Source organism: Rattus rattus, chromosome 3, assembly GCF_011064425.1.
Source record: "Rattus rattus isolate New Zealand chromosome 3, Rrattus_CSIRO_v1, whole genome shotgun sequence".
In the NCBI taxonomy this organism is placed as follows: Eukaryota; Metazoa; Chordata; class Mammalia; order Rodentia; family Muridae; genus Rattus; species Rattus rattus.
In genome coordinates this window covers 54,426,317-54,450,120 of record NC_046156.1, presented here as the reverse complement: position 1 = coordinate 54,450,120, position 23,804 = coordinate 54,426,317, and the positions used below count along the sequence as shown (strand labels likewise).

At 49.2% G+C, this 23,804-nt stretch overlaps 1 protein-coding gene across 1 annotated transcript in view; it reads left to right on the top strand.

Annotated features, from left to right (window-relative positions):
• Syt6 (synaptotagmin 6) overlaps window positions 1-22,779 on the top strand; it is a 56,798-nt gene extending 34,019 nt beyond the window's left edge. Inside the window, exons 4-7 of the mRNA XM_032897599.1 lie at window positions 10,517-10,637; window positions 14,216-14,387; window positions 15,476-15,626; window positions 20,983-22,779. Of these exons, the coding sequence (XP_032753490.1) occupies window positions 10,517-10,637; window positions 14,216-14,387; window positions 15,476-15,626; window positions 20,983-21,054 (516 nt within the window). The 3' untranslated portion in view covers window positions 21,055-22,779. The remainder of the gene's footprint in view (window positions 1-10,516; window positions 10,638-14,215; window positions 14,388-15,475; window positions 15,627-20,982) is intronic.
• The last annotated feature ends 1,025 nt before the right edge of the window (window positions 22,780-23,804 follow it).

Sequence of the window (23,804 nt, the reverse complement as noted above, 5' to 3'; positions counted from 1 at the left end):
TAGCTCTTCCAGTCACTGACTCTATTGATTTTTACTTTACAGTGCTTGGAGATTGAATCCAGGGTTTTTCTAATGCCAGGCAAGTGCTCTACATCTGAGCTGCATCCCCAGCCTTCTATCAACTCTTCTCTCTGTCACTTTCTTAGCCAGGCCCGAGCCCTGCAGTGTGGACTTGCTCACTGGTGTGGCATGTGGTATATATCAGGTATCGTGCTGGCTCAATACTGGGAATACAGTGGTAAAAAAAACATAGGGTCAGGACCAGGATGATGACAATGAAACGGCTGGAGGGGAGACATCTAGGGGACAGCCATTCTCTGGGCTTGCATGAAACTAAGAGTGAGTATCTCATTCAGCTTCATTTTTATCACTTTCCTCTCTCTTACCCTGGTAAGCCCCTGTCCACTAGACAGAGAGACACCAGAAGGAATAGAGTGTGCAAAGTCCAGAGGCAGGAAGTCCAGAGGCAGGAAGTCCAGAGGCAGGAAGTCCAGAGGCAAGGGCAGAGCTAGAAATAGTCTGGTAGCACGCTGTTCCATGGTGGAGAGAGCATACAGCAGCTGCTTGTTACATGGCACCCACCAGGAAGCAGAGAGCCTGGCATGGATATAACCCTCGATGCTTGCCCCTTAACAATGCGCGTCCTCCAGCCCCCTCCCAAATGTTACACATACTCCCAAGAGTGCCACTACTCTTTATGGTCACTATGGGGGTCACTTCAGATTCGAATCACAGCATGAGGGAAGCCATTGGAGGGTTAAGCAGGCGCAGAGGCAGTCCTCTCTGCATATTGAAGGGTCTTCTGGCACCCAGGTGGGAATAAAGGGAAGCAAGGTGGTCAGGTAGGCATGGGTGGATGCGCCTTGGCTTCCTGTGGCATAGGACATGGGGAGAGGTGAGCAGCTTGAGATGAGATTTGGAGACAGAGTTTGCTCAGCTTGGTAAAGAACTCAGTGTAAAGAAGAGAAGAAGTCGGGTTCCAGATAGTTTCTCATTTCTGGCTTGAGCACTGGGGCAGATGGCACAGCCATTTACCACCAAAGAGAAAAACAGGAAACGTAAATGAAAGCTAGGAAGACCGGCTTTGAGCATGTGTGAATTCTAAGGTTTCTGTGAGATAGCCATGAAGTCGATTCCATGCTATTTCTATCAACCTAGAGCAGTGGTTCTCAACCTTCCTAAGGCTGTGACCCTTTAACACAGTTCCTCGTGCTGTGGTGACCCTCAACCATACAATTATTTTTGTTGCTACTTCATGACTGTTATGACTCATAATGTAAATACCTAATATGCAGATGGTCCTGGATGACCCTGTGGAGGGGTGGTCAACCCACAAGGGGGTCTTGATCTACAGGTTGAGAATTGCTGGTCCAGAGCCTAGGAGTGATGTTTGGGGGACCCATAAACCCAGGAGCCATGACAGTGGTGATGGGTATTAGCATCATACAAGCCTGAGGGGAGAAGACTTCCCAGGACTGGGTAATGATGAACCCAGAGAGAAGAGGCAAAGTCTCTAGGAGGAGCCATAGAGGAGCTGGGCAGGAGTAGCCCATAAAATAGGAAGGGACCAGAGGAGGTTCAGCAAAACCAAGAGGTTCTGAAGTGAGAGCAACAGAAGATTGATAAAAACCTACACCTTCAGGGTGCTCAGCCCTGACTCTCCAAAGAGACCCTGGAGTGAGAGAGGCTGCCAAGCACACACCTTTGTCTTAGACAAGAGCCCTGACTGCCTCCACCAGGCAACTGTTTGCAGAAACACTGCCAAGCCATCCTAGGGGAACCATCTACCTGGACATCTGTTCTCCTGCAGAGAGACCCTGTTATCACAGCCCAGCAAGGGACAGAGAGCTGCGATCTCTCACTACTGGAACACCACCTTCTTCCCTGGGAAAAGTGATGGCTGTCTGACAGCCACCTGTCAGGACAAGGTGCAGGCAAGAAATGAAGACAGAGTCTCCTCATTAGCATCACTAATTTGCTGTTTACTCCTCCCTACCAACCCCATATGCCATTAATGAAATACCAGTAGCGGGAGCAGATCCGAGGGGAAGCCTCCTGCCCTGGCCTCTCTTGGACAAAGCATCTTGTCCTAAAGACCCTGGCTTTAGCAGGCATTACCTCCAATCCTAGAACTCTCCCAAACTGTGCTCTCCTCAAGCCCCCTTCCTCCCATACGCTATATCCCTTCCCCCATCTCCACCCACATTCTTGAAGTCATTAGGAAAAGAGCTGCCTCCCGGGTGTGATTCTGACCCACATCTTGTCTAAAAGTGTTTGGAACTCTGAACCTCTTGCCAACGGCAGGTTCAAAGGAGAGGCTGAGGGAGTTTTCTAGGTGTCCCTCATGATGTCCAGATACTCAAATATTTGCTCCCTACTGATGTGTTTTAGTCTCCCTATGGGTCCCCTGAGATCAAGCATAGTCTGGGTGACCTCACTCTTGCTTCTTGTATCTCTGCTCCCTGTGACTCATTAGCTCCTCCCCAGCCACCCCAAGCTCTTGGCATCCACACTGTAGCAGAAGTGAGAGTATCGAGTTCCTTTAAGGCACCTCTGTTCTAACTATCATTTATTCATAACACCGCAAGGGCTTTGGGGCAGAAATGCACTTGTGAGAAAAAGCAAGCAGGGAATTCTGAACAAACAGAACCTGCCCCAACATCCAGCAGGAAGCACCAAGCATCTAGAGCCAGCAGCACAACAGATACTGCCCATCTTTCCACCTCTGCCACCCTCGGCTTTCTTGTTGGAGCCTTGGAAACCCAGGCTTGAGGGGATGCAGGGAATCAAACTCTCCCCACCCCCGGGGGCCTAGTGCTCACAGCAGGTGTCCCCAGTTGGCACCCTAGGAAAGAGTTCCCACCTCCTTGGCTCTCTCTCTCTGCAGGAAGCCAAGCCAGCCATGCGGGTGTGGGGCGTTCCAGGTGTCATTCACTTCCCCCTACACCAGACCCGTCATCCAGTAAGCACTATATCCCATTGCTTTTATCTGACATATATCCTGCCTCTTCATTATGGCACTTGTCCCTAGCATGAGAACACACCTCAAAACAGGCCAAGAGGCCGGGAAGATGACCCAGGAGGTGGTAACAGCACAGCTGGCCTAGAAAACGAGTGTCATCATCAGAAGCAATGAGGCTTCATTTCAGGCAGTGGAAAGAAGGTGATGGCATTGAGGTGCAGAAGTTCTGGGGGAGAGTTTGAGGGGGGAAGATGAGGCGGTTTGGTACAGTGGAGAGTGTGGGCTCTTGTGCTTCACATCCTGGGGTCACTTGTTTCACCTTTGACATCAGTGTACCCATGTAGGAAGAGCCCTGTGTGTGTGTGTGTGTGTGTGTGTGTGTGTGTGTGTGTGTGTGTGTGTGTGTGTGTGTGTGTGTGTGTGTGTGTGCCTGGGGAGGATTATTCAGCCTCTGGGAATGCCTGAGAGGGATTGTCTTGATTGAGTTAATTGATATGGAAAGACACACATCTCAGCTGTGAGTGGGACCACTTCTGGGACATGGATCCTGGACGCCATGTGAAGTGAGCTGAGCACTGGTACGTACGCATTGCTCTCTGTTTCTTGACCGTGGATGCCATGTGATCCGCTGCCTCAAGATCCTCATGCCGTGACTCCCCTGCCAGGATGGATTACAACCAAAGTTGTCCTGCCTCCCTTAAGTTGCTTTTGTCAGGGTCCCTCATTATAGCAACAGGATAATAACTGAGATGGGTGGGTATCAACAGTTCCTATCCCACGAGGCTTTTGTGTGACAACGGAGCTTGATGGGCATATGCATTTAGGATAGAATGGCATGCAGTTAGTTCTCTAGAAACATTCTGGTTTTGTGGTTGAGTGTAGGGCAACTGGGGGGCAGGATAGTGGAAGGAAAATGGTGGAGGCTGGCAAGGAAGCAAGGGCTGGTTCAGGAGAAAGCTCAGTGCCGTTTGATTCTGTGGACAAGTAGTCTTCACCCTGGCCCCTAGAAGCTCCAAGGGCATCACTGGAGGCTGAAGGTGGAAGCCCTGGACCCCGTGTCAGACCCAGTGTTCTGTTGTGTGTATTTGAGCTTCTGAATAACGCTTCACTTGAAGAAGAGGTTACACACGTATGCAAAACACATGTGAAACGGGAGTCATTGAAGATTTTTCACCAAGAGAGGAACAGCACTCCAGAAAGGACGGATCTGATGAGCAGAGGGCGTGGCAAGGTAGCAGAAACCCCGGAGACAGTGTGGGTCAGAACAGACAGTGCCGTGGAAAGGGGGTGCACTTCAGGGTCTGGGGAGCAGAGGAGGAAGCCAACAGGGCTTCAGTGAGACCACGTGGGAATCGTGCTACTCTCTCCCGTCTCTCTGGGCCACCCATTCTTTACATACCTGCTGTAAAGGTCCCTACCTGCTTCCATCCCTCCAGGGACCCTGCTTTTCATGAGGATGATGCCTGGAGACTTCCCCCATCTTTCCACAGCCCCCTCCCCGCCTCTTTCTCCTTCCTTGATACATGAAGGACAAAGCCACCCACATCCCCTCTCTAGGCACCTGACCATAAGCTCCTGACCTTTGTTCAAAGCTGCTCTGTGTGTTACCACCTTCCACCCTCTTCCCTGTCCTCCTATCACGTCACTGGCTCCCCCGTGCCTGTGGAGACATCATCTATCTTTGTCTCTGTTCCCTACAGTGGATGATTTAGTTTTGTCTCATGGTCTTGCTTCCTACCTGCACACACACTCAGTAGCTGAGATGAATAGAGACCCTGATAGGGGTGGTCTTTAGTGTGGTGTCTGGGGAGAAGGCAACAGTAACGAATGAGTTGGGAACAGAAGGATCAGATGTGGAGAGTCTCTCATCACCTGAAGAATCAAGGGCAAAGGCTCATGTATGGGCCAGGAGGCTCAGGGATGGGCCCTGTTCCTGTCCCCACCATCAAGGCTGCTATCTGTCTCCATCCTCTCCCTTGCCACACCCTCTGGTCTTACAGAACGTTTCATGTTCCACTGTGTCTTCATGCTCTGCAGATCCACATGCCTGGAGGGTCTGGCGTCCATCTGCCAACAGATTCCTTTCATTCACCTCTTTAGATCTTGTCAAATGTCATCCCCTCTGTGGAAGCCTGCCCTGAAACTTTTACCTGAGTCTAGTGCTCTCTCTACTCTCCCACATCTGGCCCACAGCTCTGTAATTGTGCCTGCATTATTACACAACGCAGCACCGACTGTCTTCCTCTCTTCCGTCTCTGTCTGGAGACCACGACGTTTCTATAATAGTAATAATTACAACAGCGAATCCATACTGAGCACTTACTCTGTGCTAAACACTAAGCCAAGCATTTTGCATGAATCACCTTATTTAATCTTTTCAATAACCCTAGGAGGGAGGTTGGATATTAGCCCCAAGTCTACGAAGGGTTGCATAAGTTGTGTTACTCATGAATCAGAGCTAGAACTTGGTCCCAGAGCTGCCTGATCCAAAACCCATATTCTCATCTACCATCCATCAGGCCCTGGGCTAGACATGAGAGGTCAGGTAAGGAAGCCAGACCGCATCCCTACTCTCCAAGGGCTACAGAGGCAGGAAACACAAGCATTGATCATAGCATCCCCAACTTAGTGTTCAAGTTATGAGTTGTGACTCATGCTATGAGGAAAAGGGCACAGATACCAGGGGTCTCAGCCTGGTATGGAAGGTCCAGCCTCCATATCTGACTCATGAACAGGCCTCAGCCCTAAACTGCAGGCCTGAGCAGAGGGATTATTCACTGCATGTTTCTTTATCCATCAGAGACAATTTGGCTTCTGTACTCCCTTCCAGGCCCCCTTGGCCCAAAGTAACTTAACAGCACTTCCTGGGTAGTGTCTCCAAGAGCCTTTTAGTCTCCTGTGGCTCTCCTGAAAGTGTAGCGGATGCTTCTCTGCTGATGATGAGAGATTCAGATAAGCTACTTAATGACTAAGAGAGTAGAAGTATCTGTAAGAGATGGGGAAGCATCATTCTTGCTTTGCTTGGCCTGGATTCCCCAGGCAGACTCAGGGCATTGACGCCACTCCTTGCCTGATTAGGAAGCAGTGTCATGAGCCCTGGAAAACAGCAGAACATTTGGGGGCTGTGAGGGCTGAAGGAGAGAGCGTTTGGACTGCAAAGCAAGGATGCTAGGATCCTCGAGATGGTCAATGGACACAGTTCAGCATCCTTGGACCATCTCAGCAGGTGATCGTTGATAAATTAGATTGTCTAGTGTGAACTCTTAGGTCTTGTGGCTTACAGGATAGACCATCAAGTACCATACTTTCTTTTCACTGGTGAGAATTCAGAAATGTAAAATGACTTATTCAAGATCTCACAGGTAACACATAGCAGAAGGACTCAAAGCCTGGGTCTCTTGGTTTGTGGTTCACTATTTGTCCCAGTCAGCACACTGTAGGATTTACCACCACCACCACCACCACCACCACCACCACCACCACCACCACCACCACCACCACCTTCCTCATCCTCAACCTCATCCTCATCATCTACTATGTCTAGGCTTATGTTAAGTGCATCAAGGGGTGGAGCCTATGAAGGTAACATGGCTATGGATATGCCCTCAGAGTCTTGCAACCCAGGCGCTCTGGACCCTGAGGCCTGAAGCATGCTGCTCTTATGGGCAGAAACATTGGTGGGTGGGAGACAGGCTGCACTTAGGACAGGTTTCTCCAGAAGCCAGTTTCCTGCTTCCCCTCCATGGCGGCAGGCCCACCGCCGCCCATCCTCAGCCAAGACTTGGAGCTAGCCACTAGCGAGTTGAGACCAGACCCATCAGCCGCTAGGCTGGTAGAAGGGGTGGAGCTGCTCTCTGCCACTTTGTGGATGTCGTGACCTCTTCCACACTGTGAGCTCATTACTAGTCTGCCCTAGGGCGGCCTCTGACACCAGGTGGAGATGAAAGGGTAAGGCCCTGGCCGGTCTGCAGCCCCTGGCACCGCTGGTTTTTATTAAAGGCCAAAGTCTCAAAAACTCCTAATTAGGATAAAGGGCTGGAAAGATGTGTAGAATTGGCTAGAAACCTGTGACAGAGGTCAGAGGGAGAGAGTGAGCTGTGGCCCACCAGGTAGGGCAGCCCTGGCTATGGCTGGCTGTGGCTGGCTGTGACTGGCTATGGCTGGCTGTGACTGGCTGTGACTGGCTGTGGCTGGCTGTGGCTGGCTGTGACTGGCTGTGGCTGGCTGTGGCTGGCTGTGGCTGGCTAGCTGTTTACCTCCGCCTCTCTATTTACTCAGAATTAACCTACTTTGCTTTAGCAAACAATCCAGTCCTGTGTTTCTTTCCCTTAGCTCACTGAATCACAGCAGCCCGTTTGCCAGCAGGCCCAGGGACGAGGGGCTCAGGCTGCCACAGCAGGAGCCCCTGGAACTGGGCTTTGGGCCCAAGACTTATTTCCTTTCTGAATTGTGGTGGGATTCTGAGCCAGTTCCCATTCCTGTCTGGGCCATCAGTGGAGAATGAAAGTTGCCACTGGGTATAGGGTCTGGGAATTATAAACTGCACTGCATACCCAACACCCACACGCCTTCAAAGTCTCCTGAGAAGGGACAGCCCTGCAACTGGAGGGGATCCCTTGGGCCAGTGTTCCCCTAGAGGGAGCCATCCTTGAGAGCTGTTCACAGAGACTCCATTTATCCTGTGGCCAAAGCCAACACAACAAACCAGCTCCAAGTCCCTGAAGGGGCAGCTTATGAGAAAGCCACCCTGCTACTGCAGTATGGCAATGATGGGGACATGGTGGCAGCACCTTTCTCTTTATTCCCTAGTAGAGGAGCCATAGGGGCTCCCAGAAGTCTCCCCAAGGCCCTCTCTTGATCACGAGATGGATGCAGAGAATCCCTCCGGCCAGCATTCTTTCAGCTAAAATGCAGCCATCCTTCCCTGCAGGCATCCGAGGCAACCTGTGTGTACTATTTGCTGTCTCCAAGGCACAGTGGTTTGTAAGGCGGGGTTCCTGCATGAAAAGGGCCTTTCGTTAGTTACTACATGGGAACCAGAGTGACTTGGCGATTCCTATGCGCTATTCATCAGTTATGGAATCATCTGAGCAAAGGGAAGAGGGGGAAGGATTTTAGCAAAGGAACTAAAGCTAGACAAGTTATGCGGAGCAGAGATTGGCATACAGAGGAGAATGAGATAAGGAGATAAGAAAGCAGCCGACTGCCAAAAGCCCCCAAAGAATCTTGTTTCAGATGCTGAACTAGGGAAGAGCTGAAGGTGTGTAAGCAGGGACATTGACATATGAGTGTCTGGCACTAAAGTACTTGCTAGTCATGCAACCTCCGGCAAGTCCTTAACTTTGGGACATTCACTTCCTCCAGTGTGAGGCAGGCAAATAGGAGCACCCACTGTAGTGCTAGGCTAAGGCTCACTGAGGGCCAGCAAAGGACTTAGTGGGCAAGCGAACAGCACACGGTGTTGTTTACCGTATTCTACTTAGCAAGTCTGGAACAATTTCTGAAATGTTGGGCAGGGTCAAGCTTAGAGCTCTGTTAGGGAAATCAGGAGAGATATACTTTTGCTTGTACCTCATCGCTTCAATCAGAGATGGTATATTATCCAGATGTGCCTCTGACCACACAGATGGACGACCCGGCCATGGAAGGGGACAGTGATGTTCCCACAGTGCCAGGGCATAGTGCAACGTCTGTGTCTCCCTCCCTTGAGAAAGGGTCTAAGAAACAAGAGGCACACCTGAGAAAGATGGAAATCCCACCACCATGTTTGAACTGGTTATGTCTTAATATACTATGCACACGTTGTAGGTATGGAGCCTATATCCATTCAACCCTGAAACACGTCTCCAGCAAGCATTCGGCAAATAAGAATGGGCTGGCCCAGGGTGGAGAGATGGCTTAGCGATTAAGAGCACTTGTTCTTGCACGGGGCCTGGGTGATTCCCAGCACCCACAAGGTGGTGACTCATATAATTTGTAACTCCAGTTCTAGTGGTGTCTGACACCCTCTTCTGACTTTCACAGGCACAAGGCACACACATGTTGCATGTGCAAGTATGTAGCAAAACACACAAAAAAAATAAGTCTGAAAGAAGAAGAGGAGAAGGAAGAAAGAGAGGAAGATGAGGAAGAAGAGGAGGGGAGAGGAGGACAAGTGAACCAACCAATGAACAGTTGGGTGTAGTCAGGGAGTCCTTAGCTAGCTAAGGTACCACCTCCCCACAGTCATTTCTAACCCCTTATGTGCCTAACCTTTTTTTCCTAATAATTTTAATTAACTCTTTATCCTTTTAAAATTACATATATAGTATCTATGGCCCTCATAAAATGTAATCTCTGTGAAGGTAGAAATTTTGTATCTTTGTTCTCCCCTATAAATCAACACCTAGCACATATCAGATGCTTAATAGATATTTTTTTTTGATGGAATAATCAGGTAGAAGGACCCCTCTGGAATCAGAACCACTTCAAACTCTGGCCTTCTCTTCCTCTACCTCCTCCTCCCACTAACTTACCTCTGGAGACAGCTCCATGTCTTTGAATTCTAAGCTGTCGGCACCCCCCTAACCAGGAGCAGGCAGAGAAAGCAATCTGGCGAGGTGCTATGTCATACAGCAGACGGCCGTGCTTGCTGTCTCTCTAGAAAGATGCTATGACTTTCTAGGAAGGGACGTTTTCTGCTCAGAAGCTCCCAGGGATCCCTAGGCAGGATGATTCTGGGGTAGGAGGGGCAGTAGAGCATGTGTATATTTCCGAAGGATCATCACGTTTAAGGGAGGATGAGAAACCGGATGTGAGGCGGTTCATAAAGCACGGGATGGTCAGTGTACATCTGGCTGGTTGGCGGCACGGCCTCAGCAGGATATCCATTCTTTGCACGTCTGCTTCTAGACAGGAAGGTAGAGCCTGAGGCCAAGGCAGCCGGGTGGTGAAAGACAAATAAGCCAAGAAACAGAGCAGAAAAGAGTTCCAGATGTCCTGGAAAGGGGGAAATCTGAGGACTGGGCCGTGCGTTCTGACCACATGACTGGATAGGGTCAGTGATAGGGCAAGGACACATGAACCACCAAGGGTCATGTACCCAGAAAGCCAGTGTCCAGAGCAGAATCAAGGATAGGGTCTGAATCTGACCAGAAGCAAGAAGGATGGGCTGGAGTGTATGGAGTTCAGGTGGCAGAGAGCTTGCCTAACAACTCATAAACCAGGTATGGCGATGCGAGCTTGTAAGCCAGGCCAGCGCTCAGAGGCTGGAAGCAGGAGAGTTAGAAGTTCAAGCTCATCCTTAGTTACAAAGCAAGTTTGAGGTCAGCCTCAAAATTTAGAATAAGAAGAGGGGGAGGAGGAGGAGGAAGAGTAGGGGGCAGGAGCAAGGACAGGAGGAGCAGGAGGAGGGAAAAGAGGAGCAGGAAGAAGAGCGCCATGGTGATCACCCATCCCTTGGGTCTGATTCATTCACTGCTACAGTTCCAAACGCTCTGGGCTCCAGAGCTCCCCACAGCCATTGCTTGGAAAATAAGTACCCCTCACCTTCTCTTTCTTCTGCTTCTTCTGCAGGAAAGTGTGGACTTGGGAGAGATCATGTTCTCCCTCTGCTACCTGCCCACAGCAGGCAGGCTTACCCTCACGGTGATCAAGTGTCGCAATCTCAAAGCAATGGACATCACGGGCTACTCAGGTACCTCTCTTACCCCGGGTTAGCATTTGGCCCCCCTGACGTCCAAACAGTAGGATTTAGAAGAGTGTTCGGGAAGAAAAGGCAAGACTTGGCACTATTCTTAGGAGGCAAACTGCTTGCCTCTGATTTCCACCTCTGCCGCCCCGTCCTATGTAAAGATGTGGTTTCTGCACCGGTGTTCTGCCACTGTGCAGGCATAGATCTGCGAAACTAGAGTGAAGGAGGAAAAGATTATTTGGTTTACAGGTTCAGAGGTTTCGGCCCAGAGTGACTTGGTCCTCTGGCTTGCGTGCCTGTGTTAGCACAGTATGTCATGACAGGGACCCCTGTGAGGGGAGCCTGTTCCATTGTGTCAACTGCGAAACAAGAAGAGAAGGAGTGGGGCCAAGGTCCTACTCTCCCTGTCCCCAGGAGCCTAGACTTCCACCTGGACTGGCACCAAGGCTGGGACCAAGTCTTCAATATCCTTGAGATACTCAAGATCTAAACTGTAGTGTGTGTTTTTTCTTCCAATCTGAAAAGTGAGCATGTTAACACTATTTACTGGTCAGATTCAGAATATCTGTGCCAAGCCATGCACTTGCAGGCACTGGATAAATTTCCCACTAGTATCATTCTTGGAGGGAGGGTAGTCTTCCCAGCTGCTACAGAAGTTAGATGGAGTTTGAATGTCAGTGTTAACAGATTCACCCAGGCCTAGGGCAACAGTCTGTTTGCTAATCCAAAGGAGAGAATGCATTGGAAAGCAAAGTACCTTTGTAGTCTTGTGTGTGTGCGTGTGTGTGTGTCTGTGTATGTCTGTGTGTGTCTTTGTGTGTGTGTGTGTATGTCTGTGTGTGTGTGTCTTTGTGTGTGTGTGTGTTTCTGCACTGGCCTTAGCACCACAGCAGCTGAATAGAAATCTAGTGCAGTCGCAGCCATGGGGAGACGTTTGTGTGAAGGCAGCTGCAAACACCTGCAGGCCTGACCTGGTACAGGAGGTTGGCCCCTCCTACAATAGCACATGCTGGTAGAGGTTGTTTAGCATGAGTAAAACCCTGGCTCTGTACCCACATTGCAGAGAGTAAAAAGAAAAGAGGAGAGATGGCGATGGTGGTCAGCTGAAAACCTCTGGGCCCCAGGTTTGCCTGTGAAGATGGTGAAAGGGGTTGGGGCTAGGAAACTGAGTCGTTTTAAAAATCCTTTCAAATCTCTGCTCCTGCCTCCAAGTCACTGCAGTGCCCACTGCAGTCCAAAAGCCTTCACTGAGGGCCCCCAAGCTCTCCCCCAACACACACACACACACACACACACACACACACACACACACACACACACACATCACACACAGATGCAGCACAACATCATGAACCTCTGCTGACATGGGAAAAAGCTCTCGGGCAACAGCAAGCCAGCTTCCACCAAATACAGCCAATGTAGATTTCATTTTAATACCAAACTAAGTGCACACGAGGACAGAAATTCACCAAGGACTCTCAAGGCGGCTGAGGAAATAGGATTTTGCTGTCCTAGTCCCCAAGACTGCCTTCTCTGCTGTAATCACATTGATGTGCTAGAGTGTGGTTTCTAAGTGAAGCCATGGGTAGTAACAGGGGCTGCTGTTTGGGGGGTGAAAGGATTGTTTCTAATGTTGAGCTCTAACCTCTCCCTTCACACCTTTCTCTCTCCCCTCCCTGGGTCTGGAATCTCATGTTAAATCTCAGTCCGATTCCGTAAATGCAAGGGCCTTCTTTGCATCAGTCTCTGGAGCAATGGATGAAACACTCTAGGCATCCATTAAATATGAACTAATGAATGAATGAGCAAGCAGTGAATGAATGAATTTACAGAGAACATACAAATATAGCCTGTGGTGAAGAGGAAATTGCTGGAAACGGAGAGACACTTTCTAAAGCAATGTGTAACTGGAAAGACTTGAATATTAAAGATGAGTCTTGGGCCTGGCTCTTTTTCCCCATAGTGACCTGGACAGTGTCCTAAGGGGTAACCTTAGGGGAAGGAGCCTGTGGAAACCAGACAGCTGTGGCATACACAGTCTCAACACTCCTTCCTTTTTACCAAATGCTCCCTGAGTGGGGGGTCCTGAAAGTATATAGTCAGAGACAGGGGGTTGATTAAATTCCTCAGGGTCTCCCCAGTTCCTCCATCAACCCAAGTGTCCCCTCGGCTAAGGCACAGCTGCCACTGTCACACTGGTGAGTCAGCAGCTCACTGGAATGTCTGGAAGACTGCTCTCCAGGCTGGGAGCTTGGTTGGGTTCATCTCATGTGCAGTTTCTCTAGTTTTTACTCTAAGTAAAGGCTACTCCATCTGCCCTTCCCCTAACATGATGCCAAACAGTACGAGGCCCGGTGGGTGCTCAGGGGTCCAGGAGGCACCACCACATACCTCAGAACTACAGAGCCAGGAGAGGGGCTGCTTTGGCTCATTTCTCCTGACAGGAGCCCTGGCTTCCGGACAAGAAGTTGTCTGAGCTCATCAGGGTCTCAAAGCTATTATTGCCTGTAAGTTGTCCTTTTCCTTGAGCAGCGCGGCATAAATACTAATTACGAGGCTACTGAGACACCTGTGCTGTGAGATACAATAGGTGTCCCCTCGTTTGGATGAGTAGAAAATTTCAGGGTAGAAAGATGACCATGAAAAATACCCATTCGGAAAGCTAAAGGGGAGAGAAGATTAGACGGTGCATGGAAGTTTAATAAAAAGACATCTCTTTGCAGCATGGAGAGAATCCAAGATCCCACTGAGAAATAAAATGTCAGCCAGCTGCCCTGAGTCTGGGGGGCGGGGCACCTCGATCACTCTCCTGGCCACAGTTCTCTTGTTTCACTGCTCAGAAGTGACCAGGAAATGGCCTCCAGGGAAGCAGCGGGAGGGGCCACTTCCCTGCTTCCTGATTTCGAATGGAAATGAGATTACTGGGACAGCGGGACCCAGAAGCATGTCTTCTAGCGGGGAGGACAGGACTGTGACTGATGCTGTTTCGTCTTTCTAACATGTTCCCTGGGCATCACCACATCCTATTTTTACCCGCTTTGTCCTTTGGTTAAAAAGCTGGCAAGACTCCAGGGTAAACGATTCTGTATATGTGAAAGAAACAGAGCTTTTGTTAGCTTTGATGCTCTTTGAGTTCTCCAGCCAAAGAGTGCAGCTGAGATTTAGGGCTGGGAACTATATAACCATCGACAAGAGTCTTATCTAAATTGGGGCTAGTTTTCCCATTAGGCAAACACCATTAGGCACCCTCCCAAGTATACAAAGGTAGCTAAAGACTGAGTTTATTAGGAGTGGATCGTCCTCAGAGACAGGTGCGCTCCATAAATACAAGGTGACTTAATTATGTTAAGCCACTCATCCCATCGGACGAGCAGCAGTAGGCTCGGGGATTCCATTTCTCAGTGGCAAATGCTATTCCAGAACATCTGTCTAATGATGTCTCACACCTGTCATCTCAGCACTTGGAAAGGCTGAGACAGGTGCATGGTTGTGAGTTTGAGGCCAGCCTGGGCTACAGAGTAGAACTGGTGTCAAAAATCGGTTTAACCTCTTATCCTCTCTCCCTGTCCTCATCGACACAGATCCCTACGTCAAAGTGTCCCTACTATGTGATGGGCGGAGACTGAAAAAGAAGAAAACAACCATAAAAAAGAACACCCTCAACCCTGTCTACAACGAGGCCATCATCTTTGATATCCCCCCAGAAAACATGGATCAAGTGAGCCTGCTCATCTCCGTTATGGACTATGATAGGTAGGTGCCTGCCCTGTGGGATATGGTTACTCTTCAGTGCAGCATAGGGACCTTGACCCACGGCTTGGGACCTGTTGGCTTCTAACATGGCACCACTTAAGAAAGGCAGGAATTTGAGAAAGAGAATGAACCACCCTTGCTTAAAAACTACAGCTTCCTTTTCAGCCTGGTCCCCTCAGGGGTAAGTCTGCCTGTCAGTCCTCCTGCATTCTCTCCTGGTGACTTCTTTCCTTCTACTTGCCACCAAGTGCCATCTTCTGCCCCTTAAAATGCCTCTCTAGCATCTCTTCTCCCACAGGACAGCTATGAAGCCCCATCACTCCCCGCCCTAAGTCAGCCACCAGACTGAGGATGCATCTGCCTGGATGCTCTTCTCCTAGTCTTGCCCTCCTGAAGAACCACCCCTGGCTCCCATTGCACAGACCTCCCACAATCTGAACCCCCAGTCGCCATCCCACTAAATCCTCTCCTTTTCCTTCTCTTTTTTTTTTTTTTTTTTGATTCTTCCTTCCTAAGGCTTGCTCAGAAACATTTTCAGCTACTCCGTCTGCCATGACTCTTCGAGTGTCATTTTAGCTGAAGGATATAAAAATCACACAATAACATCCCAATCCTAGGTTTTCAAGGCAGCTTCTCAGGCATGGTAGGTGCTTGACTAACATACTTGAGAGATGATTCGAGTTCTTACTGAGTGAATAATGAGTAGACAATGGTGGTATGGAGAAATGACAGTCAGAGCTGGTTAGTTTATTTCCAGGGGCTGTGATATCCAGAGAGGTTGTACCGTGCTTCCCAAGTCAAATAAGGGAAGAGACATTCTGAATACCCAGTCAGGCCCCCTGCTACTGTCGCCTGGGATTGCAAATAGATTTGTAGCCTTTGCTCACTTCTGTAAGTCTCTTACCTTACTTGAGAGGTTGGGCAAAGCCGCAGGGTCCCTGGCAGGGTAACTATCTGCTGATAAGCACTGGTTTTCAGAACTCATGGTTCTGAGTTAGATGCCCTAGACAGAGTCCCACCCCCAAAAGACTTCTCTTTCTGGGAGCATTTTGAAAAGCCACTGCTAAGACCTTTGCTTCTTCCCTCAGAGTTGGCCACAACGAGATCATAGGAGTCTGTAGAGTGGGGATCAGTGCTGAAGGCCTTGGCAGGGACCACTGGAATGAGATGCTGGCTTACCCACGAAAGCCCATCGCACACTGGCACTGCTTGGCGGAGGTAAAGAAATCCTTCAAAGAGGTGGGTCAGGTTGCCTGGCCGTCGGCATGCTTACTGCATGGCGGTGTGGGCTGCAGAATGGCAGGCGGCTGCTCTGAGTCCTTGGCCTTTTATGGAAAAGGGGGCATGGGGAGCATCCAGTGTATAACATGGTATATGTGATGAGGAAGGACACGGATGCTGCCTAGCAAAAAGTTCTTGATTTTGAGCATTTTATATTTTGAGCATATATGGTGATGGGGCCAGGGATGCTATAGTTCAGTTGGTAGACTCCTGGCCTAGCATGCATGAAACCCCGAGTTCAATCCCCAGCACTGCCTAAAGTTAGGCGTGGCAGCACACACTGCAACCCAAGTACTTGGCAGGAAGATTCAAAGTTTAAGGTCATTCTCAGCTTCATAGCAGGTTTGAGGGCAATGTGGGCTACACAGGACCTTGTCTTGAAAGAAAGAAAGAAAGAAAGAAAGAAAGAGAGAGAAGAGAGAGAGAGAGAGAGAGAGAGAGAGAAAGAAAGAAAGAAAGAAAGAAAGAAAGAAAGAAAGAAAGGAAGGAAGGAAGAAAGAAAGAGAGAAAGAAAGAAAGAAAGACCAAAGCTCAAAGGCAGTACTATGTTCTTACTGGAAAGTGGGGACTTTGCAGAAGTCTCCCTAGCAGTCCACTGGGCCAGTCTTGAAGAGCTTCCGCAACGCTCCCCAATCTGCCCAGACCTGCAGGAATAAGCCCCAGAGGGTGAGATCAGAATTGGCAGGAAATTCCAGCCCAGTTAGAACAGTAAGTTCTCTGAGGCTCCAGACAGCTACCCCTTGGCAGTTTCCACCTCTTAGATGAACAAGCCAATGAACACGGTTGGCTCTGCTGCACACGGTCCATACCCTCACTGGGAGAGAGCATGGTGTCAAGGTGTCGCACCTAACTAAAGCTGGAGGCCCAGGTCTGACCAAGCCAGGGCTCCGATCTTGGCCTCTCCAGAGCCCATCACTCCTCTCAGTGGCAGCTTTGAGGAATACGTATTGTCTATCCCACTTGTGCCAAACCTCACAGATGAAAGCGCCGATGACCTGTCACCTTGGTGGTCCCCAGGCCTGCTTTGCCTCAGTGTGTTGGGATGTTGGGGCTGTCAGTCAGGCCTTCAGCTTCATTTTCAATATCTCATATTCAGCCCATCCTGGACATCTGGGTGATAATTCCTTCCTCTTAGCAGGCATCCACTAAGTCCCAACTGTGCGACATAGAAAACAACACAAAGTACAGGGCTCTCTCTTCTGCCACACGGCCTTAAGAGCATCTTCTTTCCCCACTCCAATCAGAAAAGGCATGGCACAGCTGAGGTCCTGCAGACCCCCTTTCCTTCTCAGGGTGGGTACAGCAATTTTGACCACGGTTTAAAGTGTTGTCCCAAGAAAGAATAAAGGTTTAGGGGATTAGATGTGTTGGAATCTGTTGGAGATATTGGTTTCCAAGGAGCCAGACTAGTCAGTCAGTCAGTCAGTCAGTCAGTCAGCTTACCTCCCCAGCCCCTGAGGAAGTATCAAGGACCCAGAAATAGGCCACAGATCCCGTCAGTTCAGGTCTTTCCTTCTACTCTTGTGGCTGAGGCTTTTCAGCGAGCCATCTCCTCCCTTTGTGGAGCCCCGCCCTCTCAGCCAGAAGGCTCTTCATGGTGTGAGCAAGGTTCTTACTGCAGTCACAAGTAGGCAGCCTGAAACCACTCTGACACCTCACCAAAGTCCATGTGGAGTCAACCCAGGGATGGGAAGTAATGTCTTAATCTCCCCTACTACTAGAATACTGTGGAGACACTTAGGAATAGGAGAAATAAAAATAATTTAAACAGTTTGGAGGCTTGACATAGGATGGGAGCTAAGAGGCCTTTGGCGGGCTGTGACACTTCACTGCCCTCCTCTGGTCCTTGTTTTTCTGGTTAATCAATGAGAGGATAAGACATTCTCACCTCAGCTTTTCTGATCAGTGCTGACCCTCAGTGACAAATGGGCCCAGGAATGGAACCATGGCAGCTTCTCCGAGCTTGAATCTGGAACAGTGGGCCACAGTTGCCAGGTCCTTCCTCTGCCTCTGATAATAAAAGAAATCACCGGAGCGGTGGTGGCTCGAATGACGTGCAAAGTACCCCAGAAACGATGGGCCTTGATCCTGGAATCACGATGAATACTGTCTAATTAAGCCAAATAATTGATTCCAAGGGCCTTTTCTCTGAGAAACTCCACTGGCAAGCCCAGCTGACAAAGGCAAGAAAGATAGAGTGGTGTGAAGCCCTTGAAAATGAATATTTGATGAGACAGTAACGGGAAAGTAACTGTATATGGAAAACGAAAAAGAGATTAAATTGATTCATATCCTTTGGGTTTACTTTTTTTCTTGACCTGGCAGCGTGGAGAGCAGCCCTCCCCCACCCGCTCTCCTCTGATTCTCTGCTTGCCAGCAGATTGCTTCTCTGTGAGGAGAAGCTGAAATGACATTTGTCTTGGCAACTTAGGATTTCAGGCAGGATGCTTCGGTGTGGTTTCCACTGCCCCCCTTAACACCCACAGTTTAAGTACCTTTCTGAAATGTGTCTACAGCCTTGCCTGGCTAACATGACCTAGTCACTGCGTTCCCGGGGTTCCTCTTGCCTGTCTCCCCCCACACCTTGCCTTCACAGGGGCTCCATTTAGCCTGAAACTCAGCTCTTGTAGTTGAGTAACCCATAAAGAAGTCGTCCCCGATTTGGGGACGAGAAATGGACTGATCTCTATGAAGCCCTCCATGTTTGTCCCCACTCAAGTACCCCGATCATTTCTTTTTTATTAATCAGAACAGAGAGCACCACACACGCTTTTACTATTTGGGGTTCAAAATTAAGGTTGAGGGAAACAAATTAACTGGAAAGGTATTTTTCCCTGCTGGGATCGCTCATGAATAAAATTCCATTAAGCTGTAGCAAGTGCCCTTCTCTCTGAGTGCCCTGTGTCATTGTTACCCACACACACAGAGCTGATGCGGTTAGTGACCTTATTCAAGGTGCTTCATTAACAAAGGGCCATGTTCAGATCACCTGATGTAGGTCTTTGAGATCTCGGTTGGAGCATTACCCATCCCAGTACAGCAAAGGACCCGAGTGGGACAGAGCTGCCCCAAAACGATAAGCTCGCTGTGTGCTGGGACAGGTTTTCTGCCATTTCAGAGCCCCCTTGATCAGCCCACAGGAATCATTCACACTGTCCATGAATCCCATCTCTTCCCTTTGTTTATTATCACAGGAAAAAGTCAGGGGCTAGGAGGGGAGCCCTCCTCGTTTGTTCCTGATAAACAGTTATGTTCTGTGTGACTACTCTCTGGGCTGTGATAGAAAGGACAAGGGTCCTTGGTGTAGCCATTTCATGTTTTCTGTTCTGACCCGGCCTGTGGATCAGATTGTTTAGGTAGTATGCTTACTCAGGGGAGAAGCTGGTTGTGCTGTCTACCTTGCACTGACTGAAGGGAGTAGGGAAGAAATGTGAAGTTTTGCTGAATGAAAGAACAAGGAATCATCTTATATCACCTTCCGGTTAAGAAACACTGGAGTCAGAAGTCACGGGGGCTCAAGGACCAGGCATTTACATGTCTAAAATATCTCACCAGGGAACCCCCCGGTTGTGATTTCATTCACGTGGATGCTGCAAGCGGAGAGACAGCCACTGGAGTTAGGAGTAAGTACCTGGTGTGCGCCTGAAGAGCTTAGGGTTCCTGTTACACTCTGTGTCTCTTTCCTCCCCTAGTGGGTGGTCACATGCCAGCCCAGTGGTACACAGTGTAGGCTGGAAGAGAAAGGACTGTGAGTAGGCAGTGAGGAGACCCAACTGCCTGTATCTTGACTTCACTGTGTCTGTTTGCTTACTTGGAGAACAAGAGGGTTAGACTGGGTGATGCCCCAAATTCACCTGTTTCTGACATGCTGAGATTGCTAAGGTCAGGCGCATGCCATGTCTGTCATCCACACCTACAGCCCTCAGTTGGCTGGAGAAGCCTTCAATGTGCCTGCACGGAGGAAGTGGCCCTCGTGGGCTCTCCCTGGCCATGTACTGTGCAGGTGGTGCTGAAAGTCAGATGCTCTGCCTCTCACACAGCTCAGCGTCTGGAAGTTGCTGAGAAAGGGGAACTTTGTCCTCCTGGATTCACTTGTACAATCATCTGAATATATGCTCCCTCAGCTCCATCCCTCCATAAGAGAGCTCCCTAGACCTTATGAGAAGCAGAAAGGGGCTGAATTGGTAGTTCAGAAAGCCATCTTGACCACTTAGCATCTCTCTCTCTCTCTCCTCTCTCCTCTCCCCTCTCCCTTCTTTCTCCCTTCCCTCTCCCTCCCCCCTCCTCTCCTCTCCCCTCTCCCTCTCTCCCCTCTCTCCCTCTCCCCCCCTCTCCCTCCCCCTCCTCTCCCTCTCCCTCTCCCCTCTCCCTCTCCCCTCTCCCCTCTCCCCTCTCCCCTCTCCTCCTCTCTCCTCCCTCCTCCCTCCTCTCCCCTCTCCCCCCTCCCCTCCCCTCTCTCCTCTCTCCTACCTTGCAGACAATGGTTCTACCCAGCAGACAAAACAGTGAATGAACAGTGGACAGTGGCTCACTTTGAAGTCAGAGCACTCCCAGATAGGTTAGGAGTATCCACAGACTCAGGTCTCTGCCCAGAAAGCATCACTTAGCTATGGCTAGCTTTTCATCTGAAGAAGGGTTGAATGGATCCAGGCACAGGTCCATCACCCTGTGCCTGCTCCTCCACTCCATTATGCCTCATTACATCATCGACTTCAACAGGGTTCGGGGGGTTCCTGGGAGGAGCCAAGGAAGGAGAAGGGTATTGGAGGAGTGCAGAGAGGATAGGCTGAGCTGGGCTGTGTCCCCTCATTCTATACCCCATCACACGCTGGTGCAAATGCTCACAGGATGCCTTAAGACTGAAGAAGAGAGCCCCAACCAAAGCAGCAACAGGGCTGTTCTTTCCCTGTGCTAACAGCTCCCAGACAAATTACTAATAATTCATGATCGTAGGTTCTTGGCAGTAAGGGCACACACTGCCTCTCTTTGCCGCTAACATAATCTGATTTTCAGTGTATGAAAAATGGCCGAAGCACTCAGAAATAGTCCAGTCATAGCACCTCATTAAGCACACGCACACACGTACACACTTTTGTACACACATTGTAAAAGAAGCTGAAATTAGGGCTGCAGTAGATCTTTCCTGAAAGCCAAGCGTTCTGAACACTTATGTTCTTTATGTTTTTGCATGGCTGACAGCAAAAGTCTAGAAAGCTTACCGAGGCCCGGTGAGGTGAGCACAGTGCATGAGCCAATGAGTCTGAGATGTCAATTCCGCTGGCAACTAATAACCAGGCTTTTCTCCTCCCCACAGTGGCAGGGCCGAGCTGCCAGTTTCGACAGCGAGAGCTCATGCCCATCTCCGAAACCACCTCCGACACCATGAGCTGCACAGCCCAGCCAACGGGGACTCAGCAATGTTATTTCCGCACTTGTTCCAGTATCTAAACACAGTGTTTGTGCAGTCACGGCGATGGCCGCAGCAGCAGCCACTGCCTGCCAGCCCATGGTCTTCACTGCTCTCGTGCAGGGCAAGGCCCAGACACTTGTCCTGTGTGATCAGATCTGTCCTAGTCTTTTCTGTCTCCCAAGGTGACGTTTTTGTGGTTTTTCACTTTGTTTGGGTCTACCGTCGAGGAAGAAATAAAAACACAACGATTCGAGATACAAAACGAAGAATGGAGAGCCCGGAAATTGGTTCTGGGAAATACAGTGTAAGATAGCAGTCTTGTGGGGGAAAACAGACTGAATCTCTGAAATTTTGTGCCTCCATCAAACATTGACCCCTGGAGATGCACCAGAAGGATGGAGCTGTGGCTGTATTTTCAGTGCCCTCCAAGAATGGAACCTATCAATTTAGGAACCTTTCCAAGGTGAATTATCTTGGTGGAAGCTCTTCACGGCTGTGACACAAGACAAGATGTGATCCTCTTGTCCCGTGTTGAAATCATGAGACCTCTGACATGTTTGTGACTCTGTTTGTAGGGGAATCCTTATTCCCCTCTTTGTTGGCTTTCCCCAACTGGGAACATTTTGATTCCTCGTGGGAACTTCGTCACTTTCCTTAGGAACGATCCACTGAAAGTAGTCACACCGTATGTTTTCTGACACTCCACAGTTAATGATCACTGTGTTGTTTGGAAACAGGATCTTAGTTCTCAAAAATAGCCTTCATTGTAAAGAAAGGAGGCACATACGTTCCAGAATGATTCCTGTGTTATACATAGCTTTATAATTCCACAAAGTATCAAGCAGCTGTTTAAAATGCCTAAACAGAGCAAAGAAAAATCTAGACAACACGTTCTTTTCTGAATGGGGCATTTTGAAATCCAAACCACACTTTTGAGTCTGCCGTCTATGAAGAGTCTTCTCTTAGTTGAAACCCAGTTAGCCAGAGACTAGTTCAGCCCCACAGACTCTGGGACAATAACTTACTTTAAACTTTAGTTCTATAAATTAATAAGTATTCTGTGTTGTTTGTTTCAGTCATAGTGAAAAGATCTTTGCTTGTTTGTTTTTCCATTAGATCTCTACCTTAGGCCAAATTCAGTCTAGAAAACAAAAATGAATGACTGTATTTATAACAGCACATTTCTACGGAGTGACCAGTGGCCTTCCCACCACGCCCTGTAAGCACATGAACGTGAGTTTCCACTCCAACTTGTGGCTACTGTAGGACTTGCATGAAGCAAGTCAGCTTGGAAAATCCCTTCTTTCAACAACAGAAGGACAAGAACACAAAAGCTATCTGCATACCTCGTGTCTTACACTTTACATAGGCCCCATGCTCTAGGAGTAGCTACCTAATAAAGTCACCACCATTTTAAGTCAAGCCCCAAGTTTCTCTGCTGCCCTAACTTTATGTAGTGTCTGTTAACCAGAGGAATGACCGGATTGGAGATTGAGCTAACAGGCTATTGTGGCAAGAAAAGCGGTCCAGCTTTCTAGTAAATGCAGATGAATCCTGACTCCACTAGTATGAGCCTTTGGCTAGGGACTGGTATGTAAAGATGATTTTTCTCTCCAAATATTTTACAATTGGTAAGTCTTTCTAGCCAGGCAGTGCCCTGTTTGGAAGTTCACCCAAGAGGGAGAAAAATCACAAGGTCATGACAAGCCAGTAGCTTCATTGTGTTTCTTGACTCTGGATGGACCCCACTAAGGGGACTGTCTCAGCCACACAGCAGTGTAAACTAGGAAGGGGCAGATTAAGTTTGCTGGGTCGTAAGGAACCCAGAAGCTAGTGAGTGTGGCATCTTCCAGAAGTGGGCTCGAAACGCATGCCCAGCTGCCACCCCGAAACCCTTAGGCAGGTGGGATGCTCCCGTCTAAGTTTTAGAGAGAAGGGTGTGAGCTGTCTGAGACAGCTTCTATGCCTCTTTTCTGTAAGTGAACATCCCAACGGTTTCTGGAAACAGCACCTGGTTATGGCCTCGCCCCTCTCATCATCTGAGTCAACCGCTTTAGCTCCACCAGCTTCGGTAGGCATTAGGCTTGGAAGCTCACTCCAGAGAGGCTTCTAGCTCCTGGGTTCCCTCCCCCAAGTCCCCATCAAAGGTGGCCAGACCAGTCCAACCTCATTCTGAAGCATGAATGACATGAACAAGCTTCTCCATTTATTAGCCAGGATTCTTCCCTCACAGACGAGAACTAATGACAACAAATGCAGAATAAACTGAGATTCAAAACTGGCTCTTTTGTTGGCTTCCCCTGGTACAAGAAACCCCTTGTGGGTGGCAAGCTCTGCTGGTTCTGATAACCAGAGCCATTTGCACACAGAGGTTTGCTAAAGACACCAAGTTCTCCTCTCCTTTATTTAGAAGTCTTTCTTGGCTGAGAGATGCTCCCCCTCCCCCTTTGCACTTACCCAGGATGTTAATTAATTGTATCATCATTTAAAAAATTATGTTGTTAATTACTGCTTTGTGTCTTCCCACCCCTGTCACAGCCTGGAGTTTTTATTCAATTAAATCTCTGTCTCTTGCCCATTTCTCTTGTCATTTTATGTTGCTGGGATTCGGCAGGGCAGTACACACACAGGACACAAGGAGCTTGTGTTTTCCTCTTCGATTCACACAGACAGCCACTCCCCTAGTCAGAGATAGGCAAGGGACACCTGGATACCGCAACAGGCTG